Source organism: Miniopterus schreibersii, assembly GCF_964146895.1.
Source record: "Miniopterus schreibersii genome assembly, chromosome: 4".
Classification (NCBI taxonomy): Eukaryota; Metazoa; Chordata; class Mammalia; order Chiroptera; family Miniopteridae; genus Miniopterus; species Miniopterus schreibersii.
In genome coordinates this window covers 70,420,360-70,436,302 of record NC_138105.1, presented here as the reverse complement: position 1 = coordinate 70,436,302, position 15,943 = coordinate 70,420,360, and the positions used below count along the sequence as shown (strand labels likewise).

At 41.2% G+C, this 15,943-nt stretch overlaps 1 protein-coding gene across 4 annotated transcripts in view; it reads right to left on the bottom strand.

The window, feature by feature from the left end:
- Positions 1-3,512: 3,512 nt before the first annotated feature.
- Positions 3,513-15,943, bottom strand: part of LOC308556031 (olfactory receptor 7A10-like) — a 38,056-nt gene continuing 25,625 nt past the window's right edge. For 2 of the 4 annotated variants that reach the window (XM_081134998.1, XM_081134999.1), the window contains exon 3: positions 3,519-5,534. In XM_081134998.1, coding sequence (XP_080991124.1) covers positions 4,568-5,521 — 954 coding nt within the window. In that variant the 5' untranslated portion in view covers positions 5,522-5,534 and the 3' untranslated portion in view covers positions 3,519-4,567. Of the gene's footprint in view, positions 5,535-15,603; positions 15,927-15,943 lie in introns of those variants that run through there. The other 2 variants (XM_081134997.1, XM_081134996.1) reach the window with 2 other exon arrangements.

The following is a 15,943-nucleotide window of genomic DNA, read 5'->3' as shown; positions in this document are numbered from 1 at the left end:
AATGACTCTCTGACCCCCAAGAGACAAGGTTGGAAGTCGAGTGAACTCAGTGTTTATGACTCCTTGTCTTGCTCACATGCTTTCCAGAGGTCTAACCTTCTATGACCTTATCCCATCCCTGACCACATTTTCTTCAAAGTCTGATTTGGGGTGGGGCACAGACCTGGTATCTCTGGAAACTTGCCATTCTCTTCAACAAGGCAGAACCATGCTCCGCTGAGATGCAATCTTGGGCACCACACTGTTTGGCTTCCTTACACATTTGTCAAAATAATTAGGGGCTTTTGCTTATATCACAAGTTAAGAGCTTTCATTTAGTGCCTCATAAAATACTTACTAATTATAAGAGATACATTTTGATATTTTTATGCCACATGACCTGAGCCTAACATTTTAAAGGAATTGTCTGATTTAAGTTTTAGAAAAGTCCATTTTATGAGGTAGTATTATGAACTCTCTTCCTTATGGCAGAAATAGGGTTTGATGGAGTTTACCGATCTCCTCAGAGTTCAAACTAATAAGAGGTGGGGTATTCATTGGAATTCTATCAGGATGCTTTTAGTTTTCACTGCGGGGGCACTGGTTTTCAACCAGAGGTGACTTTGCCTCAGGGGCTATTTGGCAAGGTCTGAAGGATGATGCTGAACACTGACAATACCCAACACAAGTAATTATCCTGCCTCAACTGTCAACATGAAAAGGTGAGAACACCTGGCCTAGACCCACACTTCTTCAGCTTCACTGTGCATATGAGTCCCCCAGGTTCTAGTTCGAATGCAGAATCTGAATGATCAGGTCCTGGTGGGCTAGAGATTCTGAGAATCAATAGCAATCTCCTGTGTGATGTTGGTGCTGCTGGTCCTGGTCTGAGGACCGCTCTGAGTAGCGAGGCTGATGTTCTTTGTTAGTCAGGCACTGAGAGTTTCATAGCTTCTGAAAAAAAATTGTAGTTGCATGTAATTTTGAATAAATAGGGAATTCACTCATTCCAGAAGCTGTTGTAAGTTCATTGTTCACTTATTTCATGTAAAGATTCACAAGTGACATCATATAATATGCTTCTGAAAAATGCCTTTTGAATTCTTTTACATAAGTGTCCTTGATAAACCAAATAATATATTTCTGAAAAGATTTTCCCTTAGGCAGAGTGAGCACCTTGAAAAGATGCCAGCATCCTAGCCCCAGAAAATTGTAATCTGTCATTTTTCATAGCAAAGGAGGGTTCAGGTAGTAGATGGCATGTGTTTGCTAATCAGCTGACCTTAAGATAAAATTGGCCGGGCATCAAAGCAAAATAAACAAATGGGTCTGCATCTAATGTGGCGAAATACACGTAACATAAAATTTGTCCTCTTAACCATTTTTTAGGTGGACTGCTCAGTGGCATTAAGTACATTCAGATGCAACCATCGCCAGCATTCATCTCCAGAACCTTCTCATCTTCACAAACTGAAACCCTGTCCCCATTAAACACTCACTCCCCAGCCCCCTCCCCCAGCCCCTGGCTCCCACCATCCCACTTCCTGTGTCTCTAACTTTGACTCCTCTTGGGGCCTCATAAAAGTGGAATCATACGCTATTTGTCCTTTTATGACTGCTTTATTTCACTCAGCATAATGTCCTCAAGGGTCATCCATGTGGTGGCATGTGTCAGAACTTGCTTCCTTTGATTAAAAATTTTAAGTGGTAAAAAACACATGAGAAAATTTACCATTGTGACCACTTTTAAATGTGTAATCAGTAGTGTCAGGTACATTCACATTATTGTGCAACCAACCTCCCGAATTCCGCATCATGCAAAACTGGAATCCCACACCCACTAAATACTAACTCCCCCTCACACCACGCAGCCACCATTCTATTTTTTGTTTCTATGAAATTCACTACTTTAGATATGTCATATCAGGATATCATGCAGTATTGTCTTTTTGTGACTGGCTTCTTTCACTCAGCATGGTGTCATTAACTCTGGCTTCTCTTTCAAATTCCTATTTCTCTGTTGTATGTGCATTTCAAAGGCCACCTCCCTCTATCAGGACCCCCACCGGCAATAAAGACAAGTATCAGGTTGGAAACCAGTATGAATATGTTAAGAGCAAGTCAATAAAAAGAAAAGCAATGTCTACACCAGCATGTTAAAACAGCAGTATGAGGAAAGCAACAGCTTTCCAGCTCTGTTAAGCAATGAGTTAAGACGTGGAAGGAAAAAGCTTTATTTCTCTTCAACCTAGAAATGGTAAGTGGGAGGCAAGCGGTCAAGGGGGGATGTTCATATTTGGAGGGGCCTGACGCTCTTACAGTAGAACTTCCATATCTGCTCATACACATATTTTCACTCTCACTCTCTTCTCTAAGATCATTGAGCAGTTGTCGATGGATGTAGAAATAAAACCTGACTGAATTGAAATTTTCACAAGTGGTAGATGCAGAGATGGCCCAATTCTTGACTCCATGACTTTGGCAATGTTACTGTGAACTCCTCCCATGCAGAGGTGGAGTTTATTTCTCCATCTTTGAATGTGGGCTGAAGTTAGGATTTTATTGGTTTTGGCCAATATGAGATGGTGGAAGTGACAGTGTGCTTGAGCAGGCCTCGGTGCATTTCTGCTGCTCTCACTCGGAGCCCTGTTTCGGCCATGTGATCAAACCCAGGTGGGCCTTCCAGAGAAGGAAAGGACATGTGGACAGAGCTCATTTATCCAGCCAAGCGCTCCCTAGATCAGTCACAATACCTGAGCCCCTAATACATGAGAAAGCCCGGCCAAGGTCAGCAGAGACATACCAGCTGACCCACAGCTGAGTCCAGACTCGTGAGGAGACCAGCGGTGATCAGAGCACCTCCCCACTATATAAACCCATTAGAAAATAAAGGAATTCTACTAAACCTTTTGCTTTTAGGATGGCTTGTTCTGTAGCAATAGTGGATTGTCAGTATAATCAAAGTGAACAAAACTGAGGGAAAGTATAATAATCTGCTACTTCTTTTGCCATTTGTACTGATATCTGAGGACAGCGTTCACAATCATTCTGTTATTCTAATGTATTTCTGAAAACTGTCTCAAAGTGACCCCACTGAGGTTCCCTTCCTGGCAGTCAGGACAGTGTGGAAAGACGTACATGTTTGTGCAAGAAAATTTGTGATTCTTAATCACATGACTGGACAGGATTTCAACTTCTGTTTGATTCGTCTTCTGATCAAAAACATTGACGATATTCCCACTTATAAAGGAGATATAAATTGTATGATATTGATGCTAATCATTCACTGTGCCTTTGGCAGATTTGAAAAAATTTAGAAGGTGGAGATATTTAAATTAGGGCACTAGAACGAGTCACATTTGTAGGGAGCACATTGAAAGTTTTCAAGCAGAAACAGGAAAATAGTGCAGAAAAAATCATAAAAGACTCCAGGTAATTCTTCAACCTGATGAATAAGAATTACACATGGACATCATATTCCACACGTTATTTCATTAATTTTTATTTTATTTATATTGATTTTTTTTTTTTTTAGAGAGGCAGGAAGAGAGAGAGAAAAACATCGATGTGAGAGAGAAAGAACAATCGGCTTCCTCCTGTTTGCACCCCAACAGCGATGGAACCGGTAACCTAGGTACATGCCCTAACTAGGAATTGAACCCACAATCTTTATGGTGCACAGGATGATTCTCCCAGCAACTGAGCCGCTAGGCCAGGGCAATCAGCCACACTTTGATGAGTAGATGTGCACCAGGAAAAATATTTTTGTATAGTGATAAATTGTATGGCTATTTTTGCTTCTCTGACTCTAACCATATTAGATCAGTCTAATTATTAAAATGTATATTTCCATATAGACTGCTCTTGGGAACATCTATTTGATAGTCAATTTTTGCCAGAGGCTATGGTATGTGGACACACAGCTGTATACCTCAATGAAGGATATAAAACCAGGAGACGGGCTATAAAACATACTAGCATGCTGAAGTCTACATTATCAAGAAGAGCAGTAAAGGTGGTGCCGTAGAAAATGGTGAACATATAAGTGAAAACTGTGGCCTCAGATTTTCCTCTACAATAAAATTATGTTAATGACCTTAGTACAGTTCTGTCCACAGGGGTAGTATGATTTATGACAATTCTTTCAGGAAAACAATAGAAAAATTACTTGGAGTGATATATGTCATAAGAGAATAAATTATGCTAAAGTAATTCATTTAACACATGAGATAAATGAGAATTTCCAATTATATATGTATGGTTCAAAGGTTGAAATAATTTGTCCTAGACGGTTTGGCTCAGCAGTTTAAGCTTCGGCCTATGGACTGAAGGGTCCCAGGCTTGATTCTGCCCAGGGGCCGGTGCCTCAATTGCAGGTTCCATCCCTGGCCCTGGTTGGGGTGGGGTGCATGTGGGAGGCAACCGATCCATGTGTCTCTCATATTGATGTTTCTCTCTCTCTCTCTTCCACTCTCTCTGAAAAGCAATGAAAGAATATCCTCCTGGGAGGATTAAATTAAAGATTGGATTAATTTGTGTTAGAACTTCTGGTTCTGAGGCTTTGTACTCTGTATTCATGGGAACTTCTTCAGACCAGTACAGTTGATCCTTGAAAAGCTTCCCTGCCAAGGAATCTCTTCAGTGCCCTCTTTATGTCTTTGTTCCTGAGACTGTAGATGAAGGGGTTCAGCATGGGTGTGACCACCGTGTACATCACCGAGGCTGCTGCACTTGCATGGGAGCTGTTGGTAGCAGCAGAGCTGAGGTAAACTCCTAGGCTTGTACCATAAAATAAGGAGACAACCGAGAGGTGAGACACACAGGTAGAAAATGCTTTATACTTCCCCTCAGCTGATGGGATTCCACAGATGAAGGAAATTATCTTAGAGTAAGAGTAAAGGATCCCAGCAAAGGGACCACCAGCTAGCAGCCCAGCTGAAAAATACATTATTATGTTGTTAAAAAAGGTGTCAGAACAGGCAAGTTGGACCACCTGATTGAGTTCACAGAAGAAGTGGGGGATTTCCAAGTCTGAGCAGAAGAGCAGACCCAACACCATCAAGCTTTCTAACAAGGAATTCAGGAAACTCATGATCCAGGACACTAGAACCAGCAGTCCACATAGCCGGGGGTTCATGATGACCACGTAGCGCAGGGGGTGGCAGATGGCCACATACCTGTCATAGGCCATCACGGTCAGGATAAAGTCATCCAATGCCGCAAAGAGTATGAAAAAATACATCTGGCTGATGCAGCCTGCGTAGGTGATGGCTCTGCTCTGCGTCTGGATGTTCACCAGCATCTTCGGGACGGTGGTGGAGGTGAAGCAGATGTCCACCAAGGACAGGTTGGACAGGAAGAAGTACATGGGCGTGTGGAGGCGGGAGTCTGAGCCGACGGCCAGCACGAGGAGCAGGTTTCCCAGCACGGCCACCAGGTACATGGAGAGGAACAGCCCGTAGAGGAGGGGCTGCAGTTCCAGGGCCTGTGAAAGTCCCAGGAGAAGAAATTCTGAAATCTGTGTACCATTGCCTCGTTCCATGTGTTGCAGTTAACTACCAAGAAAAAAAAAGAAAAAACGAATAACTAATTTTCATATTAGCAAGCATTGGTAACTGAGAATAAATGGCACATTTCTATTTTAGAATCAGGGAAGTCATTTGCATATTTGGTGTATGATCTGGTTCCCATTAAGGCATCTCTATTGCCATTTCCCAGTAGAATTTCCTTCTCTACCGTCAACCTGTTGATGGTATATTGCTGTTTTATTGAGGATGTCTTTCAGTATTTGAGGAATATATATTGATTCTAGACCATGTTCCAGGCACTGTTCAGAGTATAGGTACTTCAAAACAAAGTCTACAAACTAATGATGGAGAAAGACTATAATTAAATAAAAATAATAATATACATATCCAATGGTGCAGATGCTATAAAGAAAAGTAAATCACATTAAATGGAGAGAGTGGATAGAGGGTGTTCTGTTTTATAGAGTTTAGCCAGGACTTGCCATCAGGCCCAACTTTAACAGACACCTCAAAGAAGAATGGGCAGGAGCCTGAAGTGGAAGTATTTCCCAGGCAGAAAGAACAGCCAATGCAAAGGCCCTGAGGAAGTTGGTTGTTGTAGAAAATCAAGTCTCAGGAGTTTCAAGATGCCAGCGGAGAAGGTGGATTATTTTTGCACCTCTTCTCAGAACAAACTGGAAATAAAACTAAATTGTGAAACATACACCCTGAATTACTAACTGAAGAGTAGCTGAAGAGGAGACTTAAACAAGGAAGTGCAGAAGCCACCTTGACACTTGCGGGAAGGTGTGGCTGCCAGAGGGGCTGACACCCCTCCCCCAGGGCAGCCCAAGTTTGAGGAGGGACATCTCCGCTGTGTGTGTGGGGACGTGTTTCCCCTGAGAGAAGTGAGGCCTGGACCCCAGGCTGGGCTCTCCAGGTCGGAGAACCAGAGCCAGGAACATCCGCCCATGCCCACGTAGTAGCGCCCAGTAGTGAAAGGCTGCAGGGCTTCTCTCCACTAGGGAGAGACCAGACAAAGTCACATTTTTTATTTTAAAGGGTCGGAGCACCGGATTTTCATTTGCAGCCACTCACCCTGGGCTTTGGCAGAGGGAGGGAGGTGCTGACTGGAGTCACCTGAGGAGAGCCTGGGGTGGGCGGCAAGTGGGAGAGCAGCTGCTGGGATACCTGTGCTCAGTCACCCTCCCTGATACCGCAGCAGCCGTTTTTCCTGAGTGGTGCAAGCTCCTTCCAGCAGCAGCAACCTGGGAAAAAGCGATTACCACCCCTTCTGGGACACAGCTCACCCCACCCTCTGGAATCCCACTGTCCCACCCTGCACCTGGACCCCTGCTGAGAAGGCAGCAGCAGAAGTGGAACCCACAGGTCTGGGCAGGCTCAGGGGCATCGGTGACTGGCTTTTGAGCAGGGCCATTCCCCCAGCTTTCCTGGGAACCTGACTGGCAGACACTTTCCGCTCATGGGAGAGCTGATAGGAACGCCTGACTTCGGCAGACCCCACCAGCTTGCCTGTGAGTGTACCCGCCTGCTAAGGTAAGGGAAATGTTCCAGGACAGACTCAGACCAGTGGCTCTGGGGTAGGGAGACATCCCCACCATCTTCCCTGAAGTCTGAACCACACCTCCTCTTCACAGGAGATACCATCTTTCCAATTTCACCAAAAGCCCTTTGAGAAACAGCCTTTGTACTCACTAAGTCCGACAGCCAGCAGGCAGGTGGAGGCAGGCAAAGGTGGATCCCAAGGTGCTTTGGGATGTTTGCTGACCTGCCCCTGGGCCTCATGCTGCTATAAAGGCAGCCTTGGAGCCGAGCTTGGTTTCTCCCGTGCACAGCCAAGAGCAATGAGGCAGCCCCAAACTGCGGATCACTTCTAGCTTTGCGCAGGTTGCTGAGAGCCAAACGTGGACAGCTTCTGACATCAGCCAGTACCAATGTAACTCTGGGAGGCCTGAGGCCATCAACACACAAAGCAGACAGCCTCAGACAACATAAGACCGGGATCCAAAGGGAGATCCCAGCAGGCACTAAACTCCGCCGAGATGAACTCCACTGTGCTCTGTGTTGTTTTTTATTTTATTATTTTCTTTTTTGTTGCTTTATTATTTCATTTCAATCTTTTTTCTTTCACATATCTTATTTTTCTCCTTACTTTTTTATTCTATTTTTCTTTCTCCTTTTTCCTTTTCTTAATTTTTTCTCTCTTCTTTTTTACCATTTTTCTTTTCCTATTCTTAATTCTTGTTTTTCTCTCTCCTTATTTCCTTTAATATTTTTTTCTTCCACTTATTTTCTTCTTCTTTTTTCTTCTTTTACTATTCTTGTTCTCTTTTCTCTTTTCCAATGCATTCTTGTGTTGTGATTACTTTTGTTGTTGTTGGGTTCTATTGCATGTTTTTGTTTTGTTTTGTTCAGTCAGCACCTAAACAATAGCTCACACATGTGGTTAGGCTTGAGCTTCACAGTCAGCCAGTCTGAGGGGAGATCCCACCCAAGAATAGCACAACCATAATCAAGACCCAATTACAACAGGAGAGCCCAAATCACCCACACAAGGGACATTCCCAGAGCTTCCAGTTCAGGAGATCAAGGGACTGCACCACTGGGTCCACAGGACACTTCCTACAGAGGGCCACTCCACAAAGTGTGGGAGTCATAGCAGTTCTATCTAACACATCAAAACCAACACAAAGAGACAGTTAAAACGGGGAGAAAAAGAAATAACCCCCAAATGAAAGAAAAGGAGAGATCTCCAGAAAAAAAGCTCAATAAACTGGAGGCAAGTAATTTATCAGACATAGAGTTCAAAGTAATAGTTAAAAGGGTGCTTAGAGAACTTAATGAGAACTACAAGGAAGGTAATGGGAACTACAAAAAACTTAGTGGGAACTACATCAGCATGAAAAAGGACATAGGAACCTTAAATAAGAACTACTCAGAAAGGAAGAATACCATAACCGACATCAAGAATACACTGGAAGGAATTAAAAGTAGGCTGGATGAAGCAGGGTAACAAAAAGAAAAAAATGAGCATAGTTTAAAGGAACTTGGTGCAACATGAAAGGTAACAATAATGACAGAAAACTTCTTTAACCTAGTGAAGGAAAAAGTCACACAAGTTCAGAGAGAGTAGTCCTAATCAAGATAAACTCAAATTGACCCATACCACGACACCTCATAATTGAAGGGGCAAAGATTCAAGACAAAGAATCTTAAAGGCAGCAAGAGAGGAACAGTAAGTTACCTATAAGGGAGTTCCCATAGGCTGTCAGCTGCTTTTCTACAGAAATACTTTAGGCCAGAAGAGATTGGCCTGAAGTATTCAAAATAATAAAAAGGAAGAACCTGAAACCAAGACTACGCTATCCTTCAAGCCTCTCATTCAAAATTGAAGGTGAAATAAGGATCTTCACAGGCAAAAAAGGGCTAAAGGAGTTCAATACCACCAAACCAGCATTGCCAGAAATGTTACTGGGGCTGCTTTAAGAAAAAGAAGAAATGGAGAGAGAGGGGAACATAGGCACAAAATCATGGCAATAAATAAGTACCTGTCAATAACCACCTTAAATGTAAATGGATTAAAGGCTCCAATCAACAGACATAAGGTAGCTGAATGGATAAGAAAACATGGCTGATATATATGCTGTTTTCAAGAGACCTACCTCAGAACAAAAAATTCACACAGACCAAAAATGAAGGCATGGAAAAATATTCCATGCAAATGGAAATGAATAAAAAGCTGGGGTAGCAATACACATATCTGACAAAATAGACTTCAAAACAAAGGCCACAACAATAGACAAAAAGGTCACTACACAGTACTGAAGGGACCCATCCAATAAAAGGACATAACCATGGAAACATATATGCACCTTATACAGGAGAACATAAATGTATTAAAAAAACAACAACCACCTCTTGGGGCACTTTAAGAGAGACTTGCAGCAATATAGTCATAGTAGGGGCTTTAATACTACGGTATCATCACTGGATAAATCTTCCAGACAAAAAGTCAACAAGGAGATAGTGAGCTTAAGTGACAAATTGGATCAGATGGATTTAATTGATATTTCCAGGACATCTTATCCTAAAGCAACAGAATATACATTCTTCTCACATGCATATGGAGCATTCTCAAAGATAGACCACACGGTAGGACAGAAAATAAGTCTTAAAAAATTCAAGAAAATTGAAATCATATCAAGTATCTTCTCAGATAACAATGGCATGAAACTAGAAATTTCAGTGTTTTTAAACTAAATTAAAAACACAAATGGAAGCTAAATAGCATATTAAATAATGAATGGGTTACCAAGGAGATCAAGGAGGAAATAAAAAAATTACGTCTAGCCGTAGTCAGTTTGACTCAGTGGTTAGAGCACAGGCCTGTAGACTGAAGGATCCCAGGTTCAATTCCAGCCAAGGGCACATACCTCGGCTGCAGGCTCAGTCCCAGTTGGGGCAAGTGCAGGAGGCAACCAATTGATGTGTCTTTTTCACATCAATGTTTCTCTCTCTTTCTTTCTCTATCCCATCCACTCTCTCTGAAAAGCAATGGAAAAAATATCCTCAGATGAGGATTAAAAAAAAAATTACCTCTAAATTAATGAAAATTAACACACAACAGCCCTAAATTTATAGGACACAGCAAAAGCAGTCCTAAAAGAAAAGTTCGCAGCATTACAGGCCTACCTCAAGAAGCAAGAAAAATCTCAAATAAACAATCTAATCCTAAACCTAAAAGAACTAGAAAAAGAACAAGAAAAACCCAGAGAAAGCAGAACGAAGGAAATAATAAAGATATGAGTGAAAATGGATGACATAGAGTCTTAAAAAGCAATGCAAAAGATCAATGAAACCAAGTGTTGGTTCTGTGAGAAGATCAACAAGATTGATGAACCTGTAGCCATTCTCACAAAGAAGCAAAGAGAGAGGACCCAAATAAGTAAAATCAGAAATGAAAGAGGTGGCCTGTCCAGGTGTGGCTCAGCGGTTGAGTGTCGACCTGGGACCCAGGAGATCTGGGTTCGATACCAGGTCAGGGCACATGCCCGGGTTGGGGGCTGCAGCCAATCAATGACTCTCTCATCATTGATGTTTCTATCTCTCTCTCTCCCCCTCCTTTCCTGTCTCTGAAATCAATAAAGATATTAAAAAAAGAAAAAAAAGAAAGAAAAGAGGTGAAGTAAAATATGACATTACATAACTACAAAGGAGGGTAAAAAAAAAAAAAAATACTATGAACAACTATATGCCAACAAATTGGAGAACCCGGAAGAAACCGACAAATTCTTAGAAACATACAACCTTCCAAACCTGATTCAGGAAGAATCAGAAAACCTGAATAGACTGATAACAACTAATGAAATTGAAGCAGTAATAAAAAAAATTCCCAGCAAACAAAAGTTCTGGACCCAATGGCACACAGGTGAATTTTACCAAACATTCAAAGGAGAAGTAACACTGATCCTCCTCAAACTATTCCAAAATATTCAAGAGGAGGGAAGACTTTCAACATTTTTTATGAGACCAAAATTATCCTAATTCTAAAACCACATAGAGACACTATGAAGAAAAAAAATTACAGGCTAATATCCCTGGTAAACATAGATACTAAAATCCTCAACAAAATATTAGCAAGTTGGATCCAGCAGCACATTAACAAGATTATACACCATAGCCATGTGGGATTTATTCTTGGGATGCAAGTCTGGTACAATATCTGCAAATCAATAAATGTGATACATCACATAAATAAAAATGAAAGATAAAAATCAAATGATCATATCAATAGATGCAGAACAAGCATTTGATAAAATCCAGCACCCATTTATGAGAAACACTCTCAGCAAAGTAGGAATACAGGGATTATACCTCAACATTATAAAGGCCATATATGACAAACCTACAGCTAGTATACTCAATGGGCAGAAACTAAAAGCATTTCCATCTAAAAACAGGAACAAGACAGGGATGTCTGCTTCCTCCACTCTTATTCAACATAGTACTGGAAGTCTTAGCCACAGCAATCAGACAAGAAGAAAACATAAAAGGCATCCAAATTGGAAAGGAGGAAGTAAAACTGTCATTATTCACAGATGACATGATACTGTATGTAGAAAACCATAAAGACTCCACCAAAAGACTACTAGATCTAATAAATAAATTTGGCAAAGTAGCAGGATACAACATTAATATCCAGAAAATGGTAGCACTTTTGTATGCCAATGAAGAAAATCAGAAAGAGAAACTAAGAAAATAATCCCATTTACTATTGCAAGAAAAAAAATAAGATACCTAAGAATAAACTTCACAAAGGAGGTAAAAGACCTGTACTTGGAAAAGTATGGAACATTGAAGAAATAAATAAAGGAAGATGCAAACAAGTGGAAGCATATACCATCTTCATGGATTGGAAGAATTAACATCATTAAAATGTGCATCTACCCAAAGCCATCTAAAGATTGAACACAATTCCTGTTAAGATACCAATGGCATATTTTACAGATCTAGAACAAATAGTCTACAAATTTATATGGAACCAAAAATGACCCCGAATAACGTCAGCAATCTTGAAAAAGAAAAACAAAGTTGGATGGATCACAATACCAGATATCAAACAATACTACAGAGCCACTGTAATCAAAACAGCCTGGCACTGGCACAAGAATGGGCATATAGATAAATGAAACAGAACAGAGAGCCCAGAAATCAATCCATGCCTCTCTGGTCAATTAATATTTGACAATGGAGGCAAGAGCATACAATGGAGCAAAAACAGTCTCTTTAATCAATGGTGTTGGGAAAATTGGACAGGTACATGCAAAAGAATGAAACCAACCCCCCAATTTACACCATACATAAGAGTAAACTCAAGATCTCACTTATATGTGGAATCTAAAGAACATAATAAACTGATGAACAAAATAGAATCAGTGACATATAAGCATAGGACAGACTGATGAATCTGAGGGAAGGTGGGTGTGGGTGGGTGTGGGGTTAAAATTAACCAAATAATTTATATGCATATATGCATAACTCATGGACACAGATAATTGTGCGGTGAAGGTCTGGGGTGGGGGGAGAAGGGGTCAATGGGGAGAAAAGGAGACATCTGTAATATTTTCAATAAAGATAAAATTTAAAAATAGGATAAAAGACTTCTTGTAAGTCACAAAACCTTAAAAATCCTAGAAGAAAACATAGGCAGTAAATTCTCAGACACTCATTAGAAAAATATTTTTTGCTGATATGTCTCTGAAGGCTAGGCAAACACAGGAAATAATAAACAAATGGGAGTACATCAAACTAAGAAGTTTCTGAACAGCAAAAGACACCATCAACAAAACGAAAAGGGAACTCACCATATGGGAGAACATATTCAGCAGTGATTCATCTGAGAATGGGTTAATCTCCAAAACATATAAAGAACTTCTACAACTCAACACCAGGAAGACAAACGGCCCGTTTAAAAATAGGCAAAGGACCTGAATAGACACTTCTCCAAAGAGGACAAACAGATATCCAATAGACATATGAAAAAGTGCTCAAGGTCCATGATCATCAGAAAGAAGCAAATAAAAACTACAATGAGATATCACCTCGCACCTGTCAGAACTGCTTCTGTCACTAAATTAACAAACAACAAGTGCTAGCAAAGCTGCAGAAAAAAGGGAACACTAGTACACTGTTGGTGGGAATGCAGACTGGTGCAGCCACTGTGGAAAACAGCAGAAGTTTCCTCAAAAAGTTAAAAATTGAACTGCTTTTTCATCCAGCAATTTTACTTCCAAGTATATATGCTAAGAATCCTGATATATCAATCAGAAAAAATATGTGCACCCCTATGTTCATAGTAGCATTATTTACAATAACCAAGATCTGGAAACAGCCCAAGTGCCCATCAGTAGATGAGTGGATAAAAAAAGCTGTGGGACATTTACACAAGGAATACTACATGTCTGGAAAACAGAAGGAACTCTTACCCTTTGAGACAGCAGGAATATACCTGGAGATTATTATGAAAAGCGAAATAAACCAGCCAGAGAAAGATAAATATCATATGATCTCACTAATATGTGGAATCTAAGGAAAAAAATAAACAGGCAGACAATATAGAAGCAGAGGCATGGATACATGGAACAATCTGACAAATGTCAGAGGGCATGGGGGTGGCAGGTGAAGGAAGGGGAAGGGATTAGCTAAAGAACATACCTGCATAGCCACCAACGCAGACAATAGTGTGAGGAGGGCCAAGAAGCAGGGTGGGGGCTGGGTGGCCGTGGACAAAGGAGAAAAAGGAGGACATCTGCAATAGTGTCGAGAATAACATATTTAAATAAAATAAGGAAAACCAAGGCTCCAAATGAGCCAGTGTGTCAAGGGGATTGAGCAAGGCAGAGCAGGATGAGAGATGGGGTCAGAGAATTTTAGGAGACGAGGTGGCCTGTATGTGGCTGTTGAAACTTCAAGTCACAGAGGGTGCCTTCTGCACGTTATGGAGATCTTGCGCTTTATTAATCTGATTGTGAAAGCATCCCATGAGTTGAAAAAGGATCGCCTTCTTAGTACCTTCTGTTGATATTAGAGTCAACTTGGATTATATGAGACCAGGCACCCCTGCTCTGAGGACTGCTCTCAGTTCACTAGGCACACACACACCACAGCACACCGTGGCCTCCTCATCAGTGTTATTTCCATGACCTTCTCCCTCCCTTCCAAACAATTTAGGCTGTGAGGAGACACAAGTCAAGCTGTTGAGGTCAAGTACTCTTCCAAAAATAATTTAGAAATAGTACGTCGATATTCCCGTCGTGAGCCTCCCACGGACAAATATACTTGGGGTTCCATATTGCTATGCCCATTTTCTGCCCTGTATTTAAAGAAACATAAGCAATAGGTTAAATAAACACAGAGGGAGAGGCAGCAATAAAGTGGACCTGAGGAAGAAAAGAGATCTAATAAGCTCAGGGGGTCCCTGAGAGACAATGAGGAAGAAAAATCTTCTTTGGATTCTGGCAGCCTTCCAACCCTAATTATACCCCCTTGAAGGCAGGCAAAGGAACAGAGGAGAAAGAATAAATTTCTCCAAAAGACAAAGATACTTGAAATATAAGTGTGAAACAGCTTACAGATTGACTACCCCAAATGAAAACTGACCAAAAAAAATAAACCAATAATTCACGAAAACAACACAGGTTGAATATTTTTAATATCAAGCTATACAAATCTGGTTTCTCTTGTGCCTCTTGTATATAAAAAGCAATGGAGAGAATATAATATGACTCAGTGATAGATTTGAGCCCACACTATTAATAAACTCCCACAATTCCCCCCATATACATACATAAAATTACTCAATGACAATAAAGTTGATAGCAAAATCCCCAGTTCTTTGTTTAGAAGAATGCAATAAAAAACAGGAGTAAAAGCACTCTGGACACACTATACAAGTGCCATGACTTGTACAGACAATTTACAGGAGAGAAAACAAAGGAATAACTAACCCGCCAGAATATTCTGGTCACAGGCAATGAAGTATTTGCAAAGCTCAGCCACTTACCACAGCACTTTACACTTATCAAGGAAATTCCTCGTCATGTGAACTGAATACAGAGTGAAAGAAAACCCTGTGAAATGCATGTCTCATGAACTACTGCTGCAAGGTAATATTGGCAAGAAATAAACTGGATCTGTACTTTCTCATCAATATGGACCTGTGGTTGAATAGGCCCCGTGATAAAAGTAAAGAAGAACTGCCCTCACTTTCCTGGGCAGCCCTCCCTACCTACTACTCTATTGTCCTACTCCCTTTATTGCAAAACTCACTGTATATGTTCTGCTTTTACCTGAAAGACTTTATGCCTCCCATTGCCACCTCTAATTGGGCTTCCATCAGTTAATTGTCAACAGTTACCCATGTGTTGCTTAGTTCAGGGTTCACTTCTCCTATTAGCATCATAAATTAATCATTAATTCGTTAATCAGACAAGCAAACAACCAGAGGCTGACGGCTGTCAAGAGACCTCAGGTAAATGACTTGGCTTTGATGCTCTCTGGCCCTTTCCTGCAGTACCCGCTGGGCCGTTGGACTCACCTCATTGGGAACTGTGAGGGGAAGGCCTCGGTGTGAAATTCCAGCCTCCTGGAAGGTTGATGATGGAGACTGAAGCTCTCTTCCCAGACAAGACAGCAGGGAGGAGGCAAGCATTGGTCTCCTAGACAAACTTTGGAGTCCAAAAGCAACAACCGAGTCCCATCCAGTCCAAGATTGTTCACGCTGAGAGACTGGAGATGAGGCGATGTTTACAGCTCCCTGGGCCTGCTCATTAGGTACATTCTGTCTTGTTATTCCAACCTCTGATCACATGATTTCCCTGTGGGTCAGACACAATGGAAAGTTTTCCTGGAGACTCTGTGTTCCCAAAAGACCAGGT